General features: G+C 33.1%; 2 protein-coding genes, 1 long non-coding RNA gene and 1 other non-coding gene across 4 annotated transcripts; all 4 read left to right on the forward strand.

Moving 5' to 3' along the window:
• On the forward strand, positions 1-3,124 carry LOC133677853 (thylakoid lumenal 17.4 kDa protein, chloroplastic). The gene is made up of 4 exons (XM_062099990.1): positions 1-249; positions 384-511; positions 1,587-1,833; positions 2,737-3,124. The coding sequence occupies exons 1-4, from the start codon at positions 126-128 to the stop codon at positions 2,958-2,960; spliced, it is 723 nt and encodes a 240-aa protein (XP_061955974.1). The 5' UTR covers positions 1-125; the 3' UTR covers positions 2,961-3,124.
• A 246-nt stretch (positions 3,125-3,370) lies between these two features.
• On the forward strand, positions 3,371-3,441 carry TRNAG-CCC (transfer RNA glycine (anticodon CCC)). The gene has a single exon. It is a non-coding gene; the product is annotated as a tRNA-Gly (tRNA).
• Positions 3,442-11,805: 8,364 nt separating this feature from the next.
• On the forward strand, positions 11,806-14,648 carry LOC133678494 (uncharacterized). Its single transcript, XR_009835975.1, has 2 exons — positions 11,806-13,151; positions 14,003-14,648. It is a non-coding gene; the product is annotated as an uncharacterized LOC133678494 (long non-coding RNA).
• A 2,912-nt stretch (positions 14,649-17,560) lies between these two features.
• Positions 17,561-19,734, forward strand: LOC133678189 (glucan endo-1,3-beta-glucosidase-like). Its single transcript, XM_062100421.1, has 4 exons — positions 17,561-17,731; positions 17,823-18,799; positions 18,985-19,288; positions 19,410-19,734. The coding sequence occupies exons 1-4, from the start codon at positions 17,653-17,655 to the stop codon at positions 19,430-19,432; spliced, it is 1,383 nt and encodes a 460-aa protein (XP_061956405.1). The 5' UTR covers positions 17,561-17,652; the 3' UTR covers positions 19,433-19,734.
• Positions 19,735-19,827: the final 93 nt, after the last annotated feature.

The following is a 19,827-nucleotide window of genomic DNA, read 5'->3' on the forward strand; positions in this document are numbered from 1 at the left end:
TGAATGAATGTCCATCCTGGAACCAAACCTTTCAAACGGATAACTCCCAAAATCAACAATGAGCTGACACTTGACAGACAAACAACACAAAGATAGAAACCTCTCCCTCCTGTGATTGATTAAAAATGGCAACAGCAACTTTTTCCCTCCCTCTCTCTCAAAACAAATTCCCTCTTTATCACTTCTCTTCTGCGCGCCGTCGGTTTCCCATTCCGGACCTTCACTCACCTCTCAAAATCTGCTGTTCTGGTAAGTTAGATCCTTCACATCCTCTTAACAGGTTCAGAGTTTGCAAATTTGTTGCTTATCAGGGATTTTTCTTTAATGGGGCGACTTAAAATGTGGTTAACATTCGCTGGTTTTGTGGCTCTTGTGAGTGGCAGGTAGTGGAGATGGTTCTAAATCAAGGGAAAGCTTGTTTCAGTTTAAGAAGGAGATTAATTATGTGGCTTGTGGCATTCTCGCTGCTTGGGCTGTGACTGCTGCTTCACCTGTAATTGCTGCTGGTCAGGTTGAAAGAGCCCATTTTAGAACTTTATTTTTACGATTAAACAAAGCATCTATAAATAGAAATTGTATTTTAATTTTAGATATTTCGGACAAAACAATTCCTTTTAAGATTCGAAGCATTGCCTAAATATGCTTGCAATTGTCAAAGCTATTCAATTATGATCTAAAGGGAACTGTGTGAAATCTTGGAGAGACTGCTGGTGGAGAAGTCGGGGTGAGGGAGCTAAGAATTGAACCTTGAAGGAGATGTTTTGATGGCATGCTGCAAAAAAATCCTGGGTGTGTAGAAATAGCCTGAACATTTCTTGAGTGAAAGGAATGGCCACTCTTGTTAGTTGATGTGTTTGGTAAAGCATCTCGGGTCAAAGGGTATAGGATTTATTTCTTACTTTTAAGATTTATTAAATCACAATTGTTAGAAAGGAAGTGTGTCGGCTTGATTTGAGAAAGAATTCATGTTGTCGAAAGAGGTGAATCATTGGCAAGAAATCTTTTCACTTATATGTTGGCAATAGAGATCTTGCTAGTTGGTGTCTTTGGTAAACCAACTTGGGTCAAAGGGTATAGGATTTATTTCTTAATGTACTCGGAAGATTTATTAAATCACAATTGTTAGAAAGGAAGTGTGTTGGCTTGAATCGAGAAAGGATTCATGTTGTTGAAAGAGCGGGATCATTGGAAAGAAATGTTTTCAATTAATTGTTGGCAATAGAGATCTTGCTACTCTGCCTAAGAGGGTGCAGCAGTGTCGGACTCTTGCTTTGTATTATTTTTTTCAGAAATTGATGTTTAGCCACTTGTGGTACACACCTGGACGATTAAAAAATGGTGACTGTTGGAATTGCAGAATTGTTAGATCACCTCTTGCTATCTTGTTGTATGTGTTGAATCGTGGTTGACTTTGTTTTCCTTTAAACTTACTTATGCCATCCGCCATTTTGATCTTTTAATTTCTTAAAACGTTTTTACACACAGCATGTTGTTGCCATATGAACAATAGCAATAGTAGTAACAACACTAATAGAAGCTAATTTCAATGTTCTTAAATTTTACTAGTCAATATGCTTGCCTTGCAGAGGCTACCCCCACTATCGACAGAACCCAACCGATGTGAGAAGGCATTTGTCGGGAACACAATTGGTCAAGCAAATGGTGTTTATGACAAGCCTATTGATCTTCGCTTCTGTGATTATACAAATGACAAATCCAATCTAAAGGGGAAGTCTCTTGCAGCAGCACTCATGTCAGATGCGAAGTTCGATGGTGCTGATATGACAGAAGTGGTAATGTCTAAGGCTTATGCTGTTGGAGCTAGCTTCAGAGGTAACTTTCCATTCAGTCCTCGGCTATCCTCTATAGATCATCTTCACGTGAATGATGAGCACATTGATGCAAATTTTTCACGGTTGAAAAATGAAAATGTCTTTGCACGTTTATCTACACAAATTCACATTTTTATACATGCATAAACAAAGAAAGGAGAGGGAAAGAGAACTAAATGAGCAGCTCATGTCAGGCATAAGTCTTCTTTTCTTTCCTTCCCTTTTGCATTTGAAGGCGAATTTGTCCATGGAAATGATGAAGCAGCCTGCAAATGGTCTCTTTCTGGTAGTGGATATTGGTGGCTTGAAAGCCATTGAAAATGACAAGTTTTTGTTTCTAACAAAAGCAGGTCTATACAGGTGGCCTAGCAAACTCTGAGAAACGTAGAAATATATGCAAATGTAAGGATCAATGATGCTAGGATGAGCAATGGCTTATTGTGCCTTGAAGATTTGGCATTCAGGGCAATAAACTTGACGTTCAAGCTCTCATCGAATCACTTCATTCTCTTGTCTTAACTGCATGCCTTGTTGTGATTCTCCTAATCGAAGCCAAATATCAATTAACACTTAATTTTTTCTTATGGCCTACTGATCTCTTGGCATCAATCTATCCTTCATCAACAACTATAATATATTTTTCTTGACTATCTGAAAACCGAAGCAGATCATTTATGCTCTTCGAAAATCAAACCAAAAATATATCCCTGAAATACGTGTATTTTCCTAGAATAGCTATATGAATTTCAGGCTGATCAGAAAGCAGCAATCCTACGTAGGATTTGTAGAGTAACTATGGTTCTTTCTGTACATTCTTGAAGTGGTTCCTCTTGTTTTATTTGAAAATGTGAAAGTGTAGCGGTCAAGGAACTCATAGGATAACAATGATTCCAATTATTTGCAGGAGTAGACTTCTCAAATGCTGTTTTAGACCGAGTTAACTTCGGAAAAGCTGATCTCAAAGGAGCTGTATTTAAGAACACTGTGCTATCAGGCTCCACATTTGATGAAGCTCAACTGGAAGATGCTATTTTCGAGGATACCATTATTGGCTACATTGATCTTCAGAAGATTTGCAGAAACACATCCATTGGTCCTGATGGAAGGGCTGAACTGGGCTGCCGATGACCTCAAGTTTATCTCATGATTAATATATGTTCCTACATTTTATAAGTTCAAAATTATGTTGAGCGGTTCCAAATTGATAGAGAGCAAGACAATCTTCATTCTCAGTGAATCCTGAACACAAAAATTTTATGAAAGCTACCAGACTGATCAGACCCCTTTCTTTTTTTCTCCCTCCCATGTCATATTCTCCTAGTCCTTTTGCTTGGTGCATTGTTTGATACAACCCTCCCAACCCTCATCAACATATCCCAGAATTACCCAGAATTATTTACTCTATCAATCTCAAGTGATCCAAACAAAATTTAGAACCTCCGACTACGAGGAGGCCGACGTGAAGCTGCAGTAGTTTCTCTAGTCAGAGAGGTGACTAAAAGATACATATTAGATATTGGAACTCGAAAGGCAAACAGGCGCATCTAGTGTAGTGGTATCATAGTACCCTCCCACGGTACTGACCGGGGTTCGATTCCCCGGATGCGCAATGCCTTTGTCTTTTACTTTTGTGGCAAACGACGTTAAGGTCTTTCTTGCTCGAATCTGAAAAAAGAAGGATAATTATTTTTCGTATTTAAATCTTGTTTAATGCAACGAAAAGCTGGGTTTCACAGTCAGTTGTAGAATCATTTATATATTTTTCCTTTTTTTTACTAGAATAATAGATAGGTTAATTAATAAAAAATACCATTAACAGAAGCACTTCTGAATATTCTCTTTCTTGAGAAGAATTAATGATGGGAAGAACAGTGAGAGCATTATCAACATATCCTTCATCTGATTCTAAACGCCTCTCAGTGCTAGACCTCATTTCCTCGGCCCGTGGAGGAAGGGTAGCTGTCTCTAATGGCTCCTCTACCTCATCCTGTGTGTTAGAAATTTTAAACAGACGCATGCACTTGCAATCATTAGATACACCTACCCTATTTCGATCGTTTTGTGAAAATGTTAACAGTATCATATTGGTCTATACAGGTGCGTGATTCTGTTCTCGTTTCAGCATTATGATTTTTGCACGGTACGAAACTTGGAAAGATATTAAATGACTAGTGTCCATTTCCTCCATCTAGCTAACCCCATTGCCATAGACTCCTGCCCCATCCTTTTGCATTCTCTCCAAGACTGATATCTAGTTGAAAGCTCTGTCTTGTAGGTTTTGTTTTCTTTGGATGTTTTGTAAGTTTATTTTTCTCGATATTTCACTCAATGTATTAAATTTAAACATCACTAGATTCGAGTTAAATCAAGTTTTATTTTATATTGGGTTTTAAAAAATTCTATTTTTTTAAAAAAAAAACTCAAAATAATATCATATTATTAAATCACCCAATTAAATTTATAATCTAAATATTGAATAAGATAACAAGTTACGTTGGGTTTAATAATTTTTTTGTATTAAATACTTTAAGCTATCAAGCTTTCCTTAGTCGTGCATTACTTAGCTTGAGTTGATGGTATTTCAATAATTATTTTTTATTTATTTCTCATATTCATGTCACTACTTGTATGTTTAGTACAAAATTTTTTTTATATCTAACCCGGGGTATTCGAGTCAATTTATATGCACTACAACTAATTTCTGGATTCATTGAATATCATGCAAGCCCAATAAACATATAAGACACCGTGATGATGATAAATATACATAAAAAATCAAACCCAGATACAGAAAGAGGAAACAAATCCCTTCCCTCACTAGTTTTATATATAAAAGAATCTTCAAGACCTTACCAACCATCGTTTATCTACCACGACACATATAACCCATCATCATACAACCATACAATATTGGCAATATAAATGGTTTTTGAGTTTCAAGGACGATTTTTGAGAAATTCCAAGGTCTATTTTCATGAATTGACGTGGCAAATGAATAGAGTATAATTGTACGTTTTTCGAGAGAACAAGCAGGGGACGCCATTTCTTACTGGTTTTAGAGGTGACAGGTTGCATGAAACTTATTAGCATGGAAGAATCTCCTTATTGGCTCACACCTCGGCGCCCACAAATGACAAAACATTCACCTCCATGTAATTGTTAGACAGGCTACGATTTTCTATTGTCAAGTAAATCATGTGATCGTGGGTGCCAGGGTGTATAAATATTGTTTACCTCGTGGCCTCAAGAGATTGGTAACTAGGGTTTGAACTTGAGACCTGAAAAGAACAAATCCTTAGGCCCCTGGCTGATTCATCGCTAGATTACTTTTTGGAGTTCATCCGTGAAAATTCCATTTTTTTTTTATTTTTTTAGCTTCATCAATTTGACATGAAACATAAGGCCTGTAAGAAACTCTATTATGATATTAATATTGACTATGATAATTTGAACGACTTTCCTATGCTATTATAGAATAGTTTTTAAGACATTACCAACAACACTTGATTTACCTATGATGATGTTACAATCTATAACATATAACCTGTTTTTAATTAGGAAAAGTAATGCATGAGATTTTTTTTCATGAATTGACGTGGCAAATGAATAGAGTATAATTGTACGTTTTTCGAGAGAACAAGCAAGGGACGCCATTTATTACTGGTTTTAGAGGTCATAGGTTGCATGAAACTTATTAGCATGGAAGAATCTCCTTATTGGCTCACACCTCGGCGCCCACAAAACATTCACCGTAAAAATAAATAATCTCCATCGGTCGAGCACAAGGGACATCACATCCTTATTCGTCAAGAAAACAAGAGAATATATCATAATCACACCTACATCTCGTTAGACAGGCTACGATTTAATTTCTATGAGATGAGATGATCAACCGTTGTCGTGGGTTTATAAAATAAATATATTTGATAGTGTTATAATTATGAATCAATGCTAGATAAATAATAAAAATTAAAAATATAATGAAATAAATATTTCATGATGGAAAAAAAAATTTATAAGCAAAGCTACAATGTTTTTCCAACATGATTACAATCCACAGTGCTTTTGGGTGTGGAAAAACAGTGATTTCTCCACACCCTTTAGTTATATGTATAATATAATGGTCAAGTAAATCATGTGATCGTGGGTGCTATGTTTGTATAAATATTATTTACCCCGTGGCCTCAAGAGTTTTTATTGGTAACTAGGGTTTGAATATTGAGACATGAAGAGAACAAATCCCTAGGCCCCTAGCTGATTCATCGCTAGATTACTTTTTAGAGTTCTAATTCGATCCATGAAAATCCCAAATTTCGAGTGTATTTGGTATTGCGGTAGTTATTTTAATTGTGGTTTGAAAAAAATTATTTTATAAAAAATACTTTTAGTTGAGGTTGGTTTGAAAAAATAGGTGTTTGGTTAAAACTGTGGTTGAAATTAAGATTGAATAAAAAGTAGTTTAATGTGTTTGGTTAATAATACTTTTGAAATTGAGGTTATAAAATAATTTTAAAAAATATATATTAATATTGATGGTTTTTAATTTAAATATTATAGATTTAACTATTATTATTACATCATGAAATAAATAATACTTTATATAAAATATTTTTTATTGATTCATTAAACTATCTACATTTCCATCATGTATGAAATACATCCGACAAGGACTACAGTTTTTCGAATAAAACACAATTAAAAAATAAAAAATAATTTTTATTTTTTATTTTACTGGGTCGGACCCGGTTCAATGCATTTTGAGCTTTGGATTGGACCCGGTCCGGCCGGAACCAGTCCAACTGGAACAACATGCTACACTACTCAATGAACAGTGTAGCATGCTACACTGTTCATCTTGCACGGTGTTCATAGAATGAATTAATTAGCATGAACAGTGTAGCATGCTACACTCTTCATGCTAATTATCAAATCTAGAATGATTTCAAGTTGGATTTCATCTTGCGTAGTGTTCATAGAATGAATTAATTACCATGAACAGTGTAGCAACGAAAGGCAGGAACGCAACGAGAAACATGAAATTTCAGCTTCAACAAAACAACATTTTCAATGCATATAATGGTAAGGCCCACATATAAAAAAATCACGGCTGATTTTATAACCAAACATTTCAATGCAACTGTTACACACTAAATGCAGCCACAAATGCTTAGCCAAACGACCTCTTCTTATTAAGGTTTTCTGTAGCTTCTTTAATTTGACAGGAACATAAGGCCTATAAGAAACTCTATTATGATATTGACTATGATAATTTGAACAACTTTCATATCCTATTATAGAATAGTTTTTAAGAAATTACCAACAACACTTGGTTTTTCTACGATGATGTATAAGATTTACAACATATATATAACCTGTTTTTAATTAGGAAAAATAATGCATGAGATTTCTTTTTTAGATGTTGAAGCTTGTGAGAAGACCTATGTCTTAATCATCTATTGTCTCAACCATTACTCGCACTTTCTTTTTTTTCTTATTCTCTCTTTATTTTTCTCAATTTTATTTCTATTTATTTATTTAAATATTATAAAGTTTTTTAATTACATAAAAGACTTGTTTTGTATAAGAAAAACTAAACCAAAATACCCTAATTTAGTACAAGTATTCTAGTCTAATCTTCTTCTTTTCTTTTTTTTGAAAATACAGGGTGTCCTGAGCTAGTTTTCACATACCAAATTAAATCCATACAGCTAGAGACCAGCTTTTACATAGGTCTTACCTCGTGACCACAAGAGTTTTCATTGATACTAGAGTTTGAACTTAAGACCTAAAGGGAACAAACCCGTAAGTACCTAGTTGATTCATCACTAGACCATACCTTGGAGTTCTAGTTCAATCCATGAAAATAGGCAATTTCTTATTAAAGTCTTTAATTTGTAGCTTCATCAATTTGACATGTATCATAAGACCCATAGAAAACTCTATTATGATATTGATTATGATAATTTGAATGATTTTCCTATGCTATTATAGAGTAGTTTTTAAGACATTACCAACAACACTTGATTTATCTATGATATTGTATACAATCTATAACATATAACCCGTTTTTAATTAGGAAAAGTAATGCATGAGATTTCTTTTCTTGATGTTGGAGCCCATGAGAAAACTTAAGTCATAATCATTTATTGTCTCATGGTGTTTCTATTTGTTCTTTTCACCTGTGTATCCCTCTATTATGAATTATGTATAGAAGGAAAACATGTGTGTTCATTTTAATACAAAAAAAAATGATTTTTCATTCCATTTTTTTTTATTTCTAATGGTGTGGGGTATTTAGATATATATCATTGTAAACACAATTTTAAACACCTAAAATTAAACAAGCACAATGTATATAAATATTTGGTTTTATTAAAATATATGACTGAGTACAATCTCAATTTAAAATATTTTTACTAAAGAATAAAACAATCTTCTATTTTATTGATTAATTTTTATTTATGAGATCTTGTATTTATGACAAGATATCTTGAATATCTCATCACATGTGTTGATTTTTTATAGGCTGGGAAATACATGCACTTAATATGCATTTTTTTAGATGGTGACCTTCATGAATCCTTATTCTTTTAAAAAATTTTTAGTAATTGAGGACAAGTATCATTGAACAAGCCTTCGTGTACACAAACATGTCATTGGTTCATTTGTTAAAAACTAGTCTTTGTGAATAAGACTTCTTATGAACTTTATGATCATGGTGATTTACATCATGAAATTTTACAACTTCAGTCTTCTTTTGCACATTCAACAGCTTTTCCAGTTGAACTACATCCAATAGACTACTGCAAACATCCAATAAACTACTGCAAACATGCTAGGGACGCTACTTGTAAGGATTATTTTCCAACCTTTGATGCACTTGAGTATACTCCCAAGTATTAGAAATGGACAAAAGATGTTTTAATGCATTATGATTCGATCCTGAAGAGGGCATATGTTTGAGACACCATTTCTGCATCCATTTTTATATATGATTGGCATATGAATGTTATCTGTTCTTTCAACAATCATTGGAATCCTTCTACTAACATGTTATTTGCTTTAAATGGCGAGGAGTTTATGTCACTTCAGGAATTTAAATCATCTAGCGGTCTTCTTATTATTTTTTATGCTTTTTATAATGAAGCCATCCTTTCTGTTGATGAACTTAATAAAGTTGATAAGAAAGGAGGTTTTTTTTCTTATAAAGAGCTGTAAGTATCTATTTATTTCCTTTCATAAAAAAAAAATGAGACTATCTTTCAAGCATATAACAATTCTATGTTTCTTCCCTTAAATTTGATATGTGGTTACTTAATTATTTGTGAAATGAAGCCAAAATTTATGCTTTGAAATAGCATAAATTTAGACGTCAAAGCAAGATTTGATGATTTTATATTTTGAAGAGGATCTTTTATTTGTCTTTAAAGTATTGTTGAAAAATTCTTGTAAGGTGTTTAGACTTGATCCGATAAAACTTTATTTTTTATGGACTTCAAGCATAAATGAATGAGGCTTAAGAGCTTTTGAGAAAGCATCCTTACATAAAGTGCTTGTCTTGAAGAAGATTTTATTTCTCTAAGAATTCTTTTTTTTTTCTAGGATGAAAACCTCTATTTATAGAGGTTTGTAGGAGCTTTTGGGTTCTTTTTTTCAAGTCATATAAAATTATTTTATTGGTTAATTTTTATTTATAAGATCTTGTAATATCTCATCTCATGTGACAACTCTTCACTGACCAAAAAATATATAAAGATCCATTTATCTTCCATGTCATTTATTTTATTTTTTTAATGTAAAAATAAAATAAAATAATTAACACATAATAGAATTTGATTTGTAATTTTTATTTTTTTGTTTCTACAATCATCAATCATCAGCACCGAAAAATCATATTTAGGTTTAGTAGTAACCAGTAACATATTGCTTAGTCCTTAAGTAATGCATGGGATTTCTTTTCTTGACGTTGAAACCCACGAGAAACTCATGAGATTTCTTTTCTTTTATTTGTGAATTACGTATTTCTTTGCCATTTCTTCCACAAAAATGAATATTCCTTCCAGCATAGAAGTAAGTGTGTCCCATAATAAAGACACAAAAAAACAAGTGATTTTCCAATGTGTTCGTTCATTTTAATAATAAAAACAAGTGATTTTTCATTGCATTGTTAGGGTTGTAGAATTAAGGTGTTTCGTGATTTTCTCCAAAAAAAAAAAAGGTATATGGAACTGACCTGTCAACAAAAGATTTGTTTATTACTTGGCACTCCCTTTAAGCAAAAGAAAGGATTAGAAGAGATAGATCACTTAGAAGTTGGCACTTATTATCATGCAAATTAATTAATGTATACTTTCATAGATTAATATTCTGAGGGACTAGTTTGCCAAATTGAAATTTTCAGAAATCGAAATCCATCTTTAATTAAAGTGAATCAAATACAATAATTAATTAATATATTATTTTCTTCAATTTCCTGGACCAATTTCCTGGACCAAATTCCACCTTGATTAACTCACAAGTCTAGTGTAGAAAATTCAGTATTACGTACCAATATTCCACTTCACAAATCAAAGTTCTGTCTTCTATCTTCTATTCTTGATAAAAAAAAAAAAAAAAGTTCTGTCTTCTATTCTTGATCGTGGGTTAAAGGACGTTCAAATTAATGTTCATCCCATCGAGGTCTTGTTTTCTAGCCATACCAAACAAAAGATAAAAATGCGGCAGAATTTGAGGCCAGAACAGTAGAAAGACAAAACAAATCCTTGTTTTAAGGGTCTTTGACTGGGAGAGGCCAAGAAAGTAACATAATCAATTCATCGAATATAAATTGCAGGCGAGCACCAAAACTTCTGCCAAGACTACCGATAGATATGCATGTTCAAGTTTTAATTATATTTATATTCTATTTATTATTTTTTTGGATGGAAAAAATAAATATTCATATTATATTTATTAGGTTTCGGATACTTATTGACTCAAATATTATTTATTGATTAATAAAAAATAAAACATTAATGTATTCATATCTTTGAATTGGATTTGGATTGAGTTTCGGATTCAGTAAATATATAATAATATCAATATTTTATCTATCATCTGTGAAATAAGATAACTATCAAAAAAATTCACCCATTTGAATATATATGTTGAGTTCAATATTTATTAAGTTTAGGCTAAATTATTATTTTCTTTTAGAGGTGACATGATGTTGCATTGGAAAAAGTATAGCTACAATGTAAATTTTTGATGAAATAATGTATACACGCAACTAGAATATTTTATTGATATTTTTTAATTTTCTTGTATTGGTTATTGGGTTTTGGATATTCAGTAAAGCATCCATTACTCAAATATTATTTATTGTTTAACTTAAAATAAAAGATATATATATACACACACACACAGTCGGTTTTGAATAGAGTTTCTAATTGAGTATAATAATTAATATTAATATTTATCCAATTAAGGTTAAAATATCGTCTACTTTTAGAGGTGAGATGATCTTGCATGGAAAAAATAAAAAGAGCTGCAGCATAAGTACTCCTATTTAATACATACTGACGACAGTCTTTAACAAGAAAATGAAGTTTGGAAGGGTAGCTTCCAAAACTAGAACTTCAATTGCTACTGAGTTACTATATAGTAAAAAATGACTAGCTTAACTTGTACTTTAATGGTCATGCTGATGGTTGTTGAGCTTACAATTATATATATATATATATATATATATGCTGAACTGCCATTCCATGATCAACTACAATTCCTTTCTGTTTTCTACTCCCAAACTGATCGTCAAGTCTCAACAAATTTACACTACCTTCCAATCATTTTCCTTGCCATGATAGCAACTATTAGCTATCACCACTTTCTATACTCTTATTAATGTAACTACCCGTTTGCCCTCAGCAAGATTAAACCTAAGTTGCCCTTGGGGAGATGTGTATTGCCGTTCAAAGTGGGGCTGTACCCTTGGATACTTGTCATTTTCTTAGCAAGACAAGGTGTATTGTGGTAATTTTGCCCTAGTTCCATGCATGTTGGCCTTCTATTTGTAGCTACAAGCCTGGATTCTGAATGGTCATGTACCAACTCTTGAAAGCTCCACGGTTGATAAGAAAGAGAGAAAGCTGGGAGAGAGAATTCGAGCCTTCAATCTCTCTTTTTAATGTTTCTTGCTCAAATGAGTATTCCAACAGCAGTAGCCTTATGCAACAAGAGCATATATTTTTTACTTGTATCACTGTAATATGATGTTGCTGGAATGCTACTGTTTCTGAGATGCTCATTTGAGCAAGTAATATTAGAAGATGATATTTTTGCACCAGGGCTTGCTTCGAAAAGGATCGAGTGCAGCATGCTTGTTCTTAGTTTATCAGATAAGTTAGTGTAATTTTCTTTCTTAGCCATACATGTCATGGTTTTCTGATTTTTCCTCACACGAGGCCTAGCAATAAATCAGGTTTAGGGTTTCCTTTTCTTTTTGAATTCTCTTTTGATCTTTAGTTGTTATAAATAGTACTGGTTTTCTCGAGACAGGTAATCCTTCTGGTTCTCTCCCCACTTTTCATGCCCTTCTTCTTTAATTCCTCCTCTTCCTCTTTCTTCTTCCCTTGGTCTTGTTCAATTTTATGTCTTTTATCTTATCAGTCCATCTACAAAGCCTTTTCCTATGATGATCACAGGTTCTGTTCTTTGCCTGATGTCTTGAATTGAAGCTAATTGTGCTTTGCATATATGGAAGTCCTTCTGCTTCTGATCACACAGGTTGCCCAAATCTCTTAGAATCTCTGTGGCCAGCACTGTCTTTACTGCTTATCGATATTTGATTCATGACTGATTCACATGAGTCTTTCTCCTTGTGGGGACTGACAGGCAGGCTGCAGTTTTGTTATGATACTTTTGTCACCATGAGATCCCATGCTTGTTTCATCTCAAGTTCTATTTTCTCCCTGGATTCTCAATAAAGTCCTTGGATGTTTTGTTGCATGGTTCTGTGAGATTAATTTTGCGTCCTATAGCGGGACCTCTCTTCTGCTTATATATGTATGTCCCCTTGTCTGCTATAGCATGGATTACTGTCCATGCCTTAAAATTTGTTCTATGTGCTGTAAGCATGGTTCTTTGTGATTTTTTCCCTTGTAGTACTACTCTTCTGATAATACAAGTCTGTTATTTCATGGCCAGTGCCTGTGGCCTTGTTACTGAGGTCATTGGTGCTTTATATTGGTCTGCATGCTTATTTCAGGTTGCTGTTCTGGGCTACTACCAAGGGCTACTACTGACATGCTGATGTGCTTGTCGCTAGCTGCTATAAAAGCTGTATGTTTCCACTTTTATAACTGTGTAATTGCTTGTTGCTTTTTGGGTTCTCCAAACATTCTACCTATGGCTTGTGTAACCTTGATTGATATATATAATACTCTTAAATATTTTAATAAAACGATCGTCAATTGACCAGGGTGGTTAGTATAGAATCAACAAAAACATGTTTAGTTGGAAAGATAAAATAGGAAAATAAAAATAAATGTTTTTAAAATAATTTTAAATTAAATTTTTATCTTTTGAAAACAAAAAAAGAAAGGAGGATATAAAAATAAATGTTCCTAAAACAATTTTAAATTAAATTTTTATCTTTTCAAAACAAAAAAGAAAGGAGGATATGTTACCATCTTTATTTTTTTCTGCTCTAAAACAGTAACTAAAAGTTATAACATAAAATATCACTTTTAAGAGTAATATAACTTGATAATCAGTTATCACATATAATAGATTATTGCATGTGTTTAATTTTAATCAGTCTGGTTAATTAAGATTATATTTGTATTTTATGAGTTAATTATTACGAACACATCTAATATTTAATACCAACTTGATTATTTATTGTGTTACTTACCTCTAATTCACTTGTTCTTGACACTTGGGAATGATTCTTGATACACACACACACACACACACATGATGATGAAAGGGTCATAAACACTAATATTTAAGAAAGTAATTAAATGGATGCTTACTTAATTTATTTTGCTTGCTATTGACGATCCTTACTTTATTTCTACTAGATTAAATGGATCCTTACTTTACCAAAGGTTCATTCCTTTATTTGGCTTGCTATTCCAAACTGTATTCCTACTAGATCCTTACTTTTTCGCCGCGGATTAATTCTTCAGGACGAAGCTTAATGTCCCTTTTGTGATAGCAAACTTGAGACTTCAGATCACCTTCTTCTTCATTGTCTAGATGTGTGGAAATTATAGAACTGTTTCCTTTCTTGGTGGGGGTGTCTACAGTTGCTTTCCTAAATCGATAGATCATCAGATTCTGCAGTGGCGTTCGTCGGTTAATGGCAAGATGCAAAAAAAAAAAAACTTGACATATTCTCTTTTATGGGATAGCGTGCATGGGATACATGGTTGGCTCGGAATAACCTAATCTTCAATTCAAAACAACCAAGCTGGGACACAGTTCTTGACTTGATTATTCACAGGTTGGCTATGTGGTTGAAATCAAGTGTCGGGAATTTTAGTTGCACAGGCAATGATCTGGTGCAAAGTACAAATACCCTTCTTCTTTGGAGTAATTAGCTAGATTTGTATGGTTTGCATTCTAATCGGGGAATTATTGTCTTTCCTCTTTTTCTCTTTCGTTTCTTCGTTCTTGTTCTTGTTTCTATTTTCTCCTGTCATTCTTCAAATGGCTAAGTTCATTTTCAATATATCGAGTAGTATCCTAAGAAACAGATGCTTACAGCTTTACTTATGTTGTTGTTGCAGCTTCAAGCAATCCAAGTCTACAATACCATTACCTTCCATTCAATTCCATGTTATTTTTATGCTGCATGTAGTTGATAAAGCAACCTATTTCAATAATAAAGTTTCACAAATTCTTAAATTGCCTTGTTTGAAATCAAATTAAGAACATTTGCATTTACTAATCATTGGCTTTTTCTTACTTAATCATCATTAATCAAAACAAATTAATTAACTAATCACGTCTTGATCCTATATTGGTGTTTATAATGATTGAAATCTCTTTCCTGGTATATATAATTTTGAGAAAGAGAAAACAAGATGACCCTAAATTTGCATTTAACGTACATAAAATCATGCGCCGATTGTACAACCATCAAGACCATACAGAGTCTATTGTGGTTTTCTTTAATTTTATGATATAAATATAGAATTTATTGTTCTATATAATCAGATAAAAGCCTGTTAAAGGATCCAGTACTGTGACTGATGTTTCAGATAAAGTTTTTCATGTGACTAATTAAGGTGAGCATGTGTAGATGTCCTTACATGATCAGAGTAGTAAATGTATGCACAAATATAACTCCAAAATGATACAGAGACACTAAATAATTGAGCCTCGATGAAGAATATTAGGTCATTGAATTCAGGCAGGGTACAATTAGTGGATGGTTGAAAAACATTTACTGCATCTCAGCACTATATATAGCCAAAGTTCATAGATTCATGAAACCTTACAAAACCTGAAAAGAGAAAAAATTAATTATTTAGATTTTTTGTAAATAATTTTTTTCAGATTATCATATATAATTGAAGTCCATTCACTTTTAATTTCACAATCAAACATTGATTTGACCTTACATATCATTATTATAAATAGTTGTTGTTTTTTTATTAGAATTTATCATATTATTATTAAACATGACTTACAATTAAAAGTGGTTTCTAGAAAATTATTTTCCAAACTTTCTTGTGTTTGTTTACCATTAAAAAAATTGGTTAACGAAAAACACTTCCGGTCAACAGAAAACATTTTTCTATCAAAGAAAAATTTAGCTTGATTTTCAAGACAATATTTTTATTTTACTTTGGGCGGAAAACATTTTCCAACAGTAGGATTGGTTATTTTAAAAAATAAAACATTAATAAGTTATTTTCCAGCTCATTTTCCATAACATAATCAAATACTGAAAAGTGTTTTCTAACTTATTTTTCATAACACTATCAAATATCAAAAAATAATTTACTTTATCAGAATTCACTTTCCACTTTCCAGAAAAATCACTTTTCAAAAAAAAACTATTTTTCTGCAAACAAACGAGGTCTAAAATTCCATTCGGATTCACAACCCATAGATCTAATCTAGATTTAAAAGAAAATCCAATGATTTTTTTCACTTACTCACCCTAATCCAGGCATGAAATCAGCAGTTCAGCAAATTGAACTAGGATTAGGATTCCAGAACTATAGAATTAATAATAAATGCACAGTATCTTCAAAGAGAAAGTATAGTTAATCACTTGAACAAGAATGCTTGCTAACACAGTACCTTCTCCATTTTAGCAAGTAAAGATATATTCTTATCTCCGTATCCAAGTAAAGCAATGTTTGGAGCACAGTACTTCTTACAGATTCCTTTCAAAAATCTTGTCAACAATTCCAGCATGCTAGCTATTTAGTGTATGTGCATGTGATCTTTTGTTAATTTTATTAGTGCTGATGAGATTTAAGCTCAACATTCATTCCCTTTTCCTGTGCAAAAAGTGCCACTATGCTAAAGATCGATTGGTTATCCATCATGATCATGGCTTTACAAAGCTAGCTTAATTCAAGACTTTTAACAAATTAATTCCTAGATACACGCTACCACAATCTTTAGATATATTGATGGAATTTTCTATTAATATTTGTATTATTATTCCGTTGGTAATTAATTTACTAACAAAATTATCAATGAAAATACTCCGTCGATGAATCTTTCGTCAGTAAATTTTTTTCCATTGGTAAGTCCGTTGGTAATAAAAAATTATTATTACCGATGGATTTACTGACGGAAAAGGTGCGCAAAAATTTCTCTTGGCAACATACCTTATGTAATTCCGTCAGTAATTATTTAAAAATATTTTTTAAAAAATCTATTTTACAAAACTATAAAATAATTAAATTAATATAAATCAACACTCTATAATACTCAAAATGCTTGGGAAAAAAAAAGAAAAAAATCATATGAAAAAAAAATCCTACAACAATATTCATACAATTATTAAGAACAAAAATAATTAAAAATAAAATAAAATAACAAATATAATGAAAAAAACACAAAACAAAATCATACCTTTATGTTGGTGCAAGTCAAGTTAAGAAGAGAAAAAAAATAAATCAGTAAAGTATATTAATTAAAAAAATGAGAAGAAAAAAGAAGAAATGAGAAGAATATATACCTGAGTATGGAGGAGAAAAGAAGAAGTTGAGGAGAGGAGAGAAGAGAAAAAAATGGATATTGATGTTTTTTACATATAGAAAAGAAAAAGAAGAAGAAGAAGAAGAAGAAGAAAAGAGTCTCGTCTGTTGTAAAATTATAGATTCTAGACTTTTTATTGGAGCGTTTTGCTGACAGAATAAATTATATCGGTAATTTTATTGGTAAAATTGTTATGTTATTGTTTTTTTTTATTTTAATTATTTTGTTTTTTACTGTAATTTTCTCGGTATATATTAAGAGAATATTGTTCATTGAAAAGTTATTGATAGAAAGATTTTTGTAATATTTTTATTTATATTTATTAATTTTCTTGCAGTGGAAAAATATGATAAATAATTTTAGCTTAATTAATGTATCAAATCGAAGCCTGATATGGAACAGATTCAAAGGTGATTAAAGCCAAAAAAATCCATGTCGAAAGCACAACAGTAAAAAGTTCTCTGATTCACAGCACAACATGACAGCACAAAAACCTCCCCTACGAAGAAAGAAAAGCATCTGAGGTCCACTTCTTGAATTAATGGTCCGTGGCTGTGCCCCATGCAGCACTAACTTCCATACCCTTCACCTCTCCTGATCACAACAAACAATGGGGAAACCCTTGGCTTCATTTTCTTCTTCAATAGTCTCCACTATTTTGCTTCTTGCCTCGGCTTTCAACATTCTAGGTATGAATAATTAATATTTATCTTCCTCTTTGTATGCGAGCTTATGATTTCATGCATGTATGAGTAATTATCAATCTTGCTATTTTGTTAGGGGTGGAAGGAAGCATTGGAGTCAACTATGGCACGGTGGCTGACAACCTGCCTCCACCAGCACAAGTAGCCCATTTTCTTTTAGAATCCACCATTATCAACCGTGTTAGGCTCTTCGATACGAACACCGAAATTATACAAGCCTTTGCTCACACTGGCATTGCAATCACCATCACTGTCCCCAATGATCAAATTCCTCATCTTACCAATCTAGGTTTTGCACAAGAATGGGTGAAATCCAATGTCCAGCCTTATGTGCCAGCCACCAATATCGTCCGAATTTTAGTTGGCAATGAAGTTATATCAAATGAAAACAAACTGTCTGTAGCAAGCTTGGTTCCAGCAATGAAAGCACTTCATGCAGCTTTAGTTGGTGCATCATTAGACCATAGAATCAAAATCTCTACCCCTCACTCTTTAGGCATTCTCTCAAGTTCAAGCCCACCATCCACTGGAAAATTTCGACAGGGCTACGCTACACGTATTCTTAAACCATTGCTTCGCTTCCTTAGAGCTACCAATTCACCTTTCATGATTAACCCTTATCCATTTTTTGGTTTCTCTGCTGATACTCTTGATTATGCATTGTTTAGGCCTAATTCAGGGGTGTTTGATGAAAACACCAAACTTTCTTACACAAACATGTTGGATGGGCAACTTGATGCAGTCTTTTCAGCAATGAAACTTCTTGGTTTTAGTGATATTGAGATTGTCATCGCCGAAACCGGGTGGCCATCGCAGGGAGAATCATCACAACCTGGTGTTGATGCAGAAAGTGCAGCTCAATACAATAGGAATCTAATGCAGCATGTAACATCCGGTGCTGGCACCCCCCTCATGCCCAACCGGACGTTTGAAACTTACATTTTCGCACTTTTTAATGAAGATCTCAAACCAGGGCCTCCTAGCGAGAGGAATTTCGGATTGTTCCAGCCAGACATGACTCCGGTGTACAATATTGGAATCCTAAGGCCAAAGGTAGCGGCTGCTAGCAAATTCCACCATATTACATATTTCTTAGTCCTCACAATCGCCCTTCTAATAATTTATAACCTTGGTGACAGCATGCTTTGTTAATTATTAGTTAACATTAATTAACTTTCTAATCATTGTGTATGCAAGATTTTGATTGAAATTCGATCACTGAAATTCTGTCTTGACAGGCTAAATCATCCATTCCTACGAGTCCTGCACCGGTGAGTCCAGGGCCAGGAGGGCCTAAAGAGAAGATTTGGTGCCTTCCTAAAACAGGAGCAGATGTGGAGGCTCTGCAGAGAAACATTGATTATGTGTGTGGGCTGGAAGCGGAGTACTGCAAACCTATTCAAGAAGGTGGTGAGTGCTTCCTGCCTAATACAGTGAAAGCACACGCAGCATTCGCCATGAATGCATACTATCAAGGCACAGAAAAGAATGACTACGATTGCGATTTCGAACAAACCGCAGCCATCTCCAATGTGAATCCAAGTATGTTCATTTTCTTCTGCACTATTTGTCACCACATGCATCACACCTTTTGTTCTGCAGAGAGAAACTCTTTGAAGAAATTGTATTTCCTGTTTAATTTGTTCTATCTTTTGATATTCAGGCTATGGAAATTGCAAGTATTGATCACAATATTGGTGCCTGCATGCATTGGAGAAGGGCATTGATCCAATCCAGCAGGTGCCGTCAAACGAGCTAGTAGCCATGCAATGAATAGATATTATCGATAAATTACACCCACCTTCATCTTCGTTAAGGAACATATCATCCACAGATTTGGACTCCTGAATAACAACTAGGAGTAAATGCTTAGGCATTTTGTCTACTGTTTAGCAACTCTCATGGTGCTTAATTATAGAATATGTATAGATAGAACAGCAGGTATACAAGTATATTATTCCTATATATGTTAGCCATTTATTTGCTCAGAGATTGTAAAAGTGAATGCTATTAATTTGGTATAATCATATATTTAAGGACTTGGATTAAATATTTTAAAAAAATTCTGATAGTTCTCACTC

Source organism: Populus nigra, chromosome 18 (genome assembly GCF_951802175.1).
Source record: "Populus nigra chromosome 18, ddPopNigr1.1, whole genome shotgun sequence".
NCBI lineage: Eukaryota > Viridiplantae > Streptophyta > Magnoliopsida > Malpighiales > Salicaceae > Populus > Populus nigra.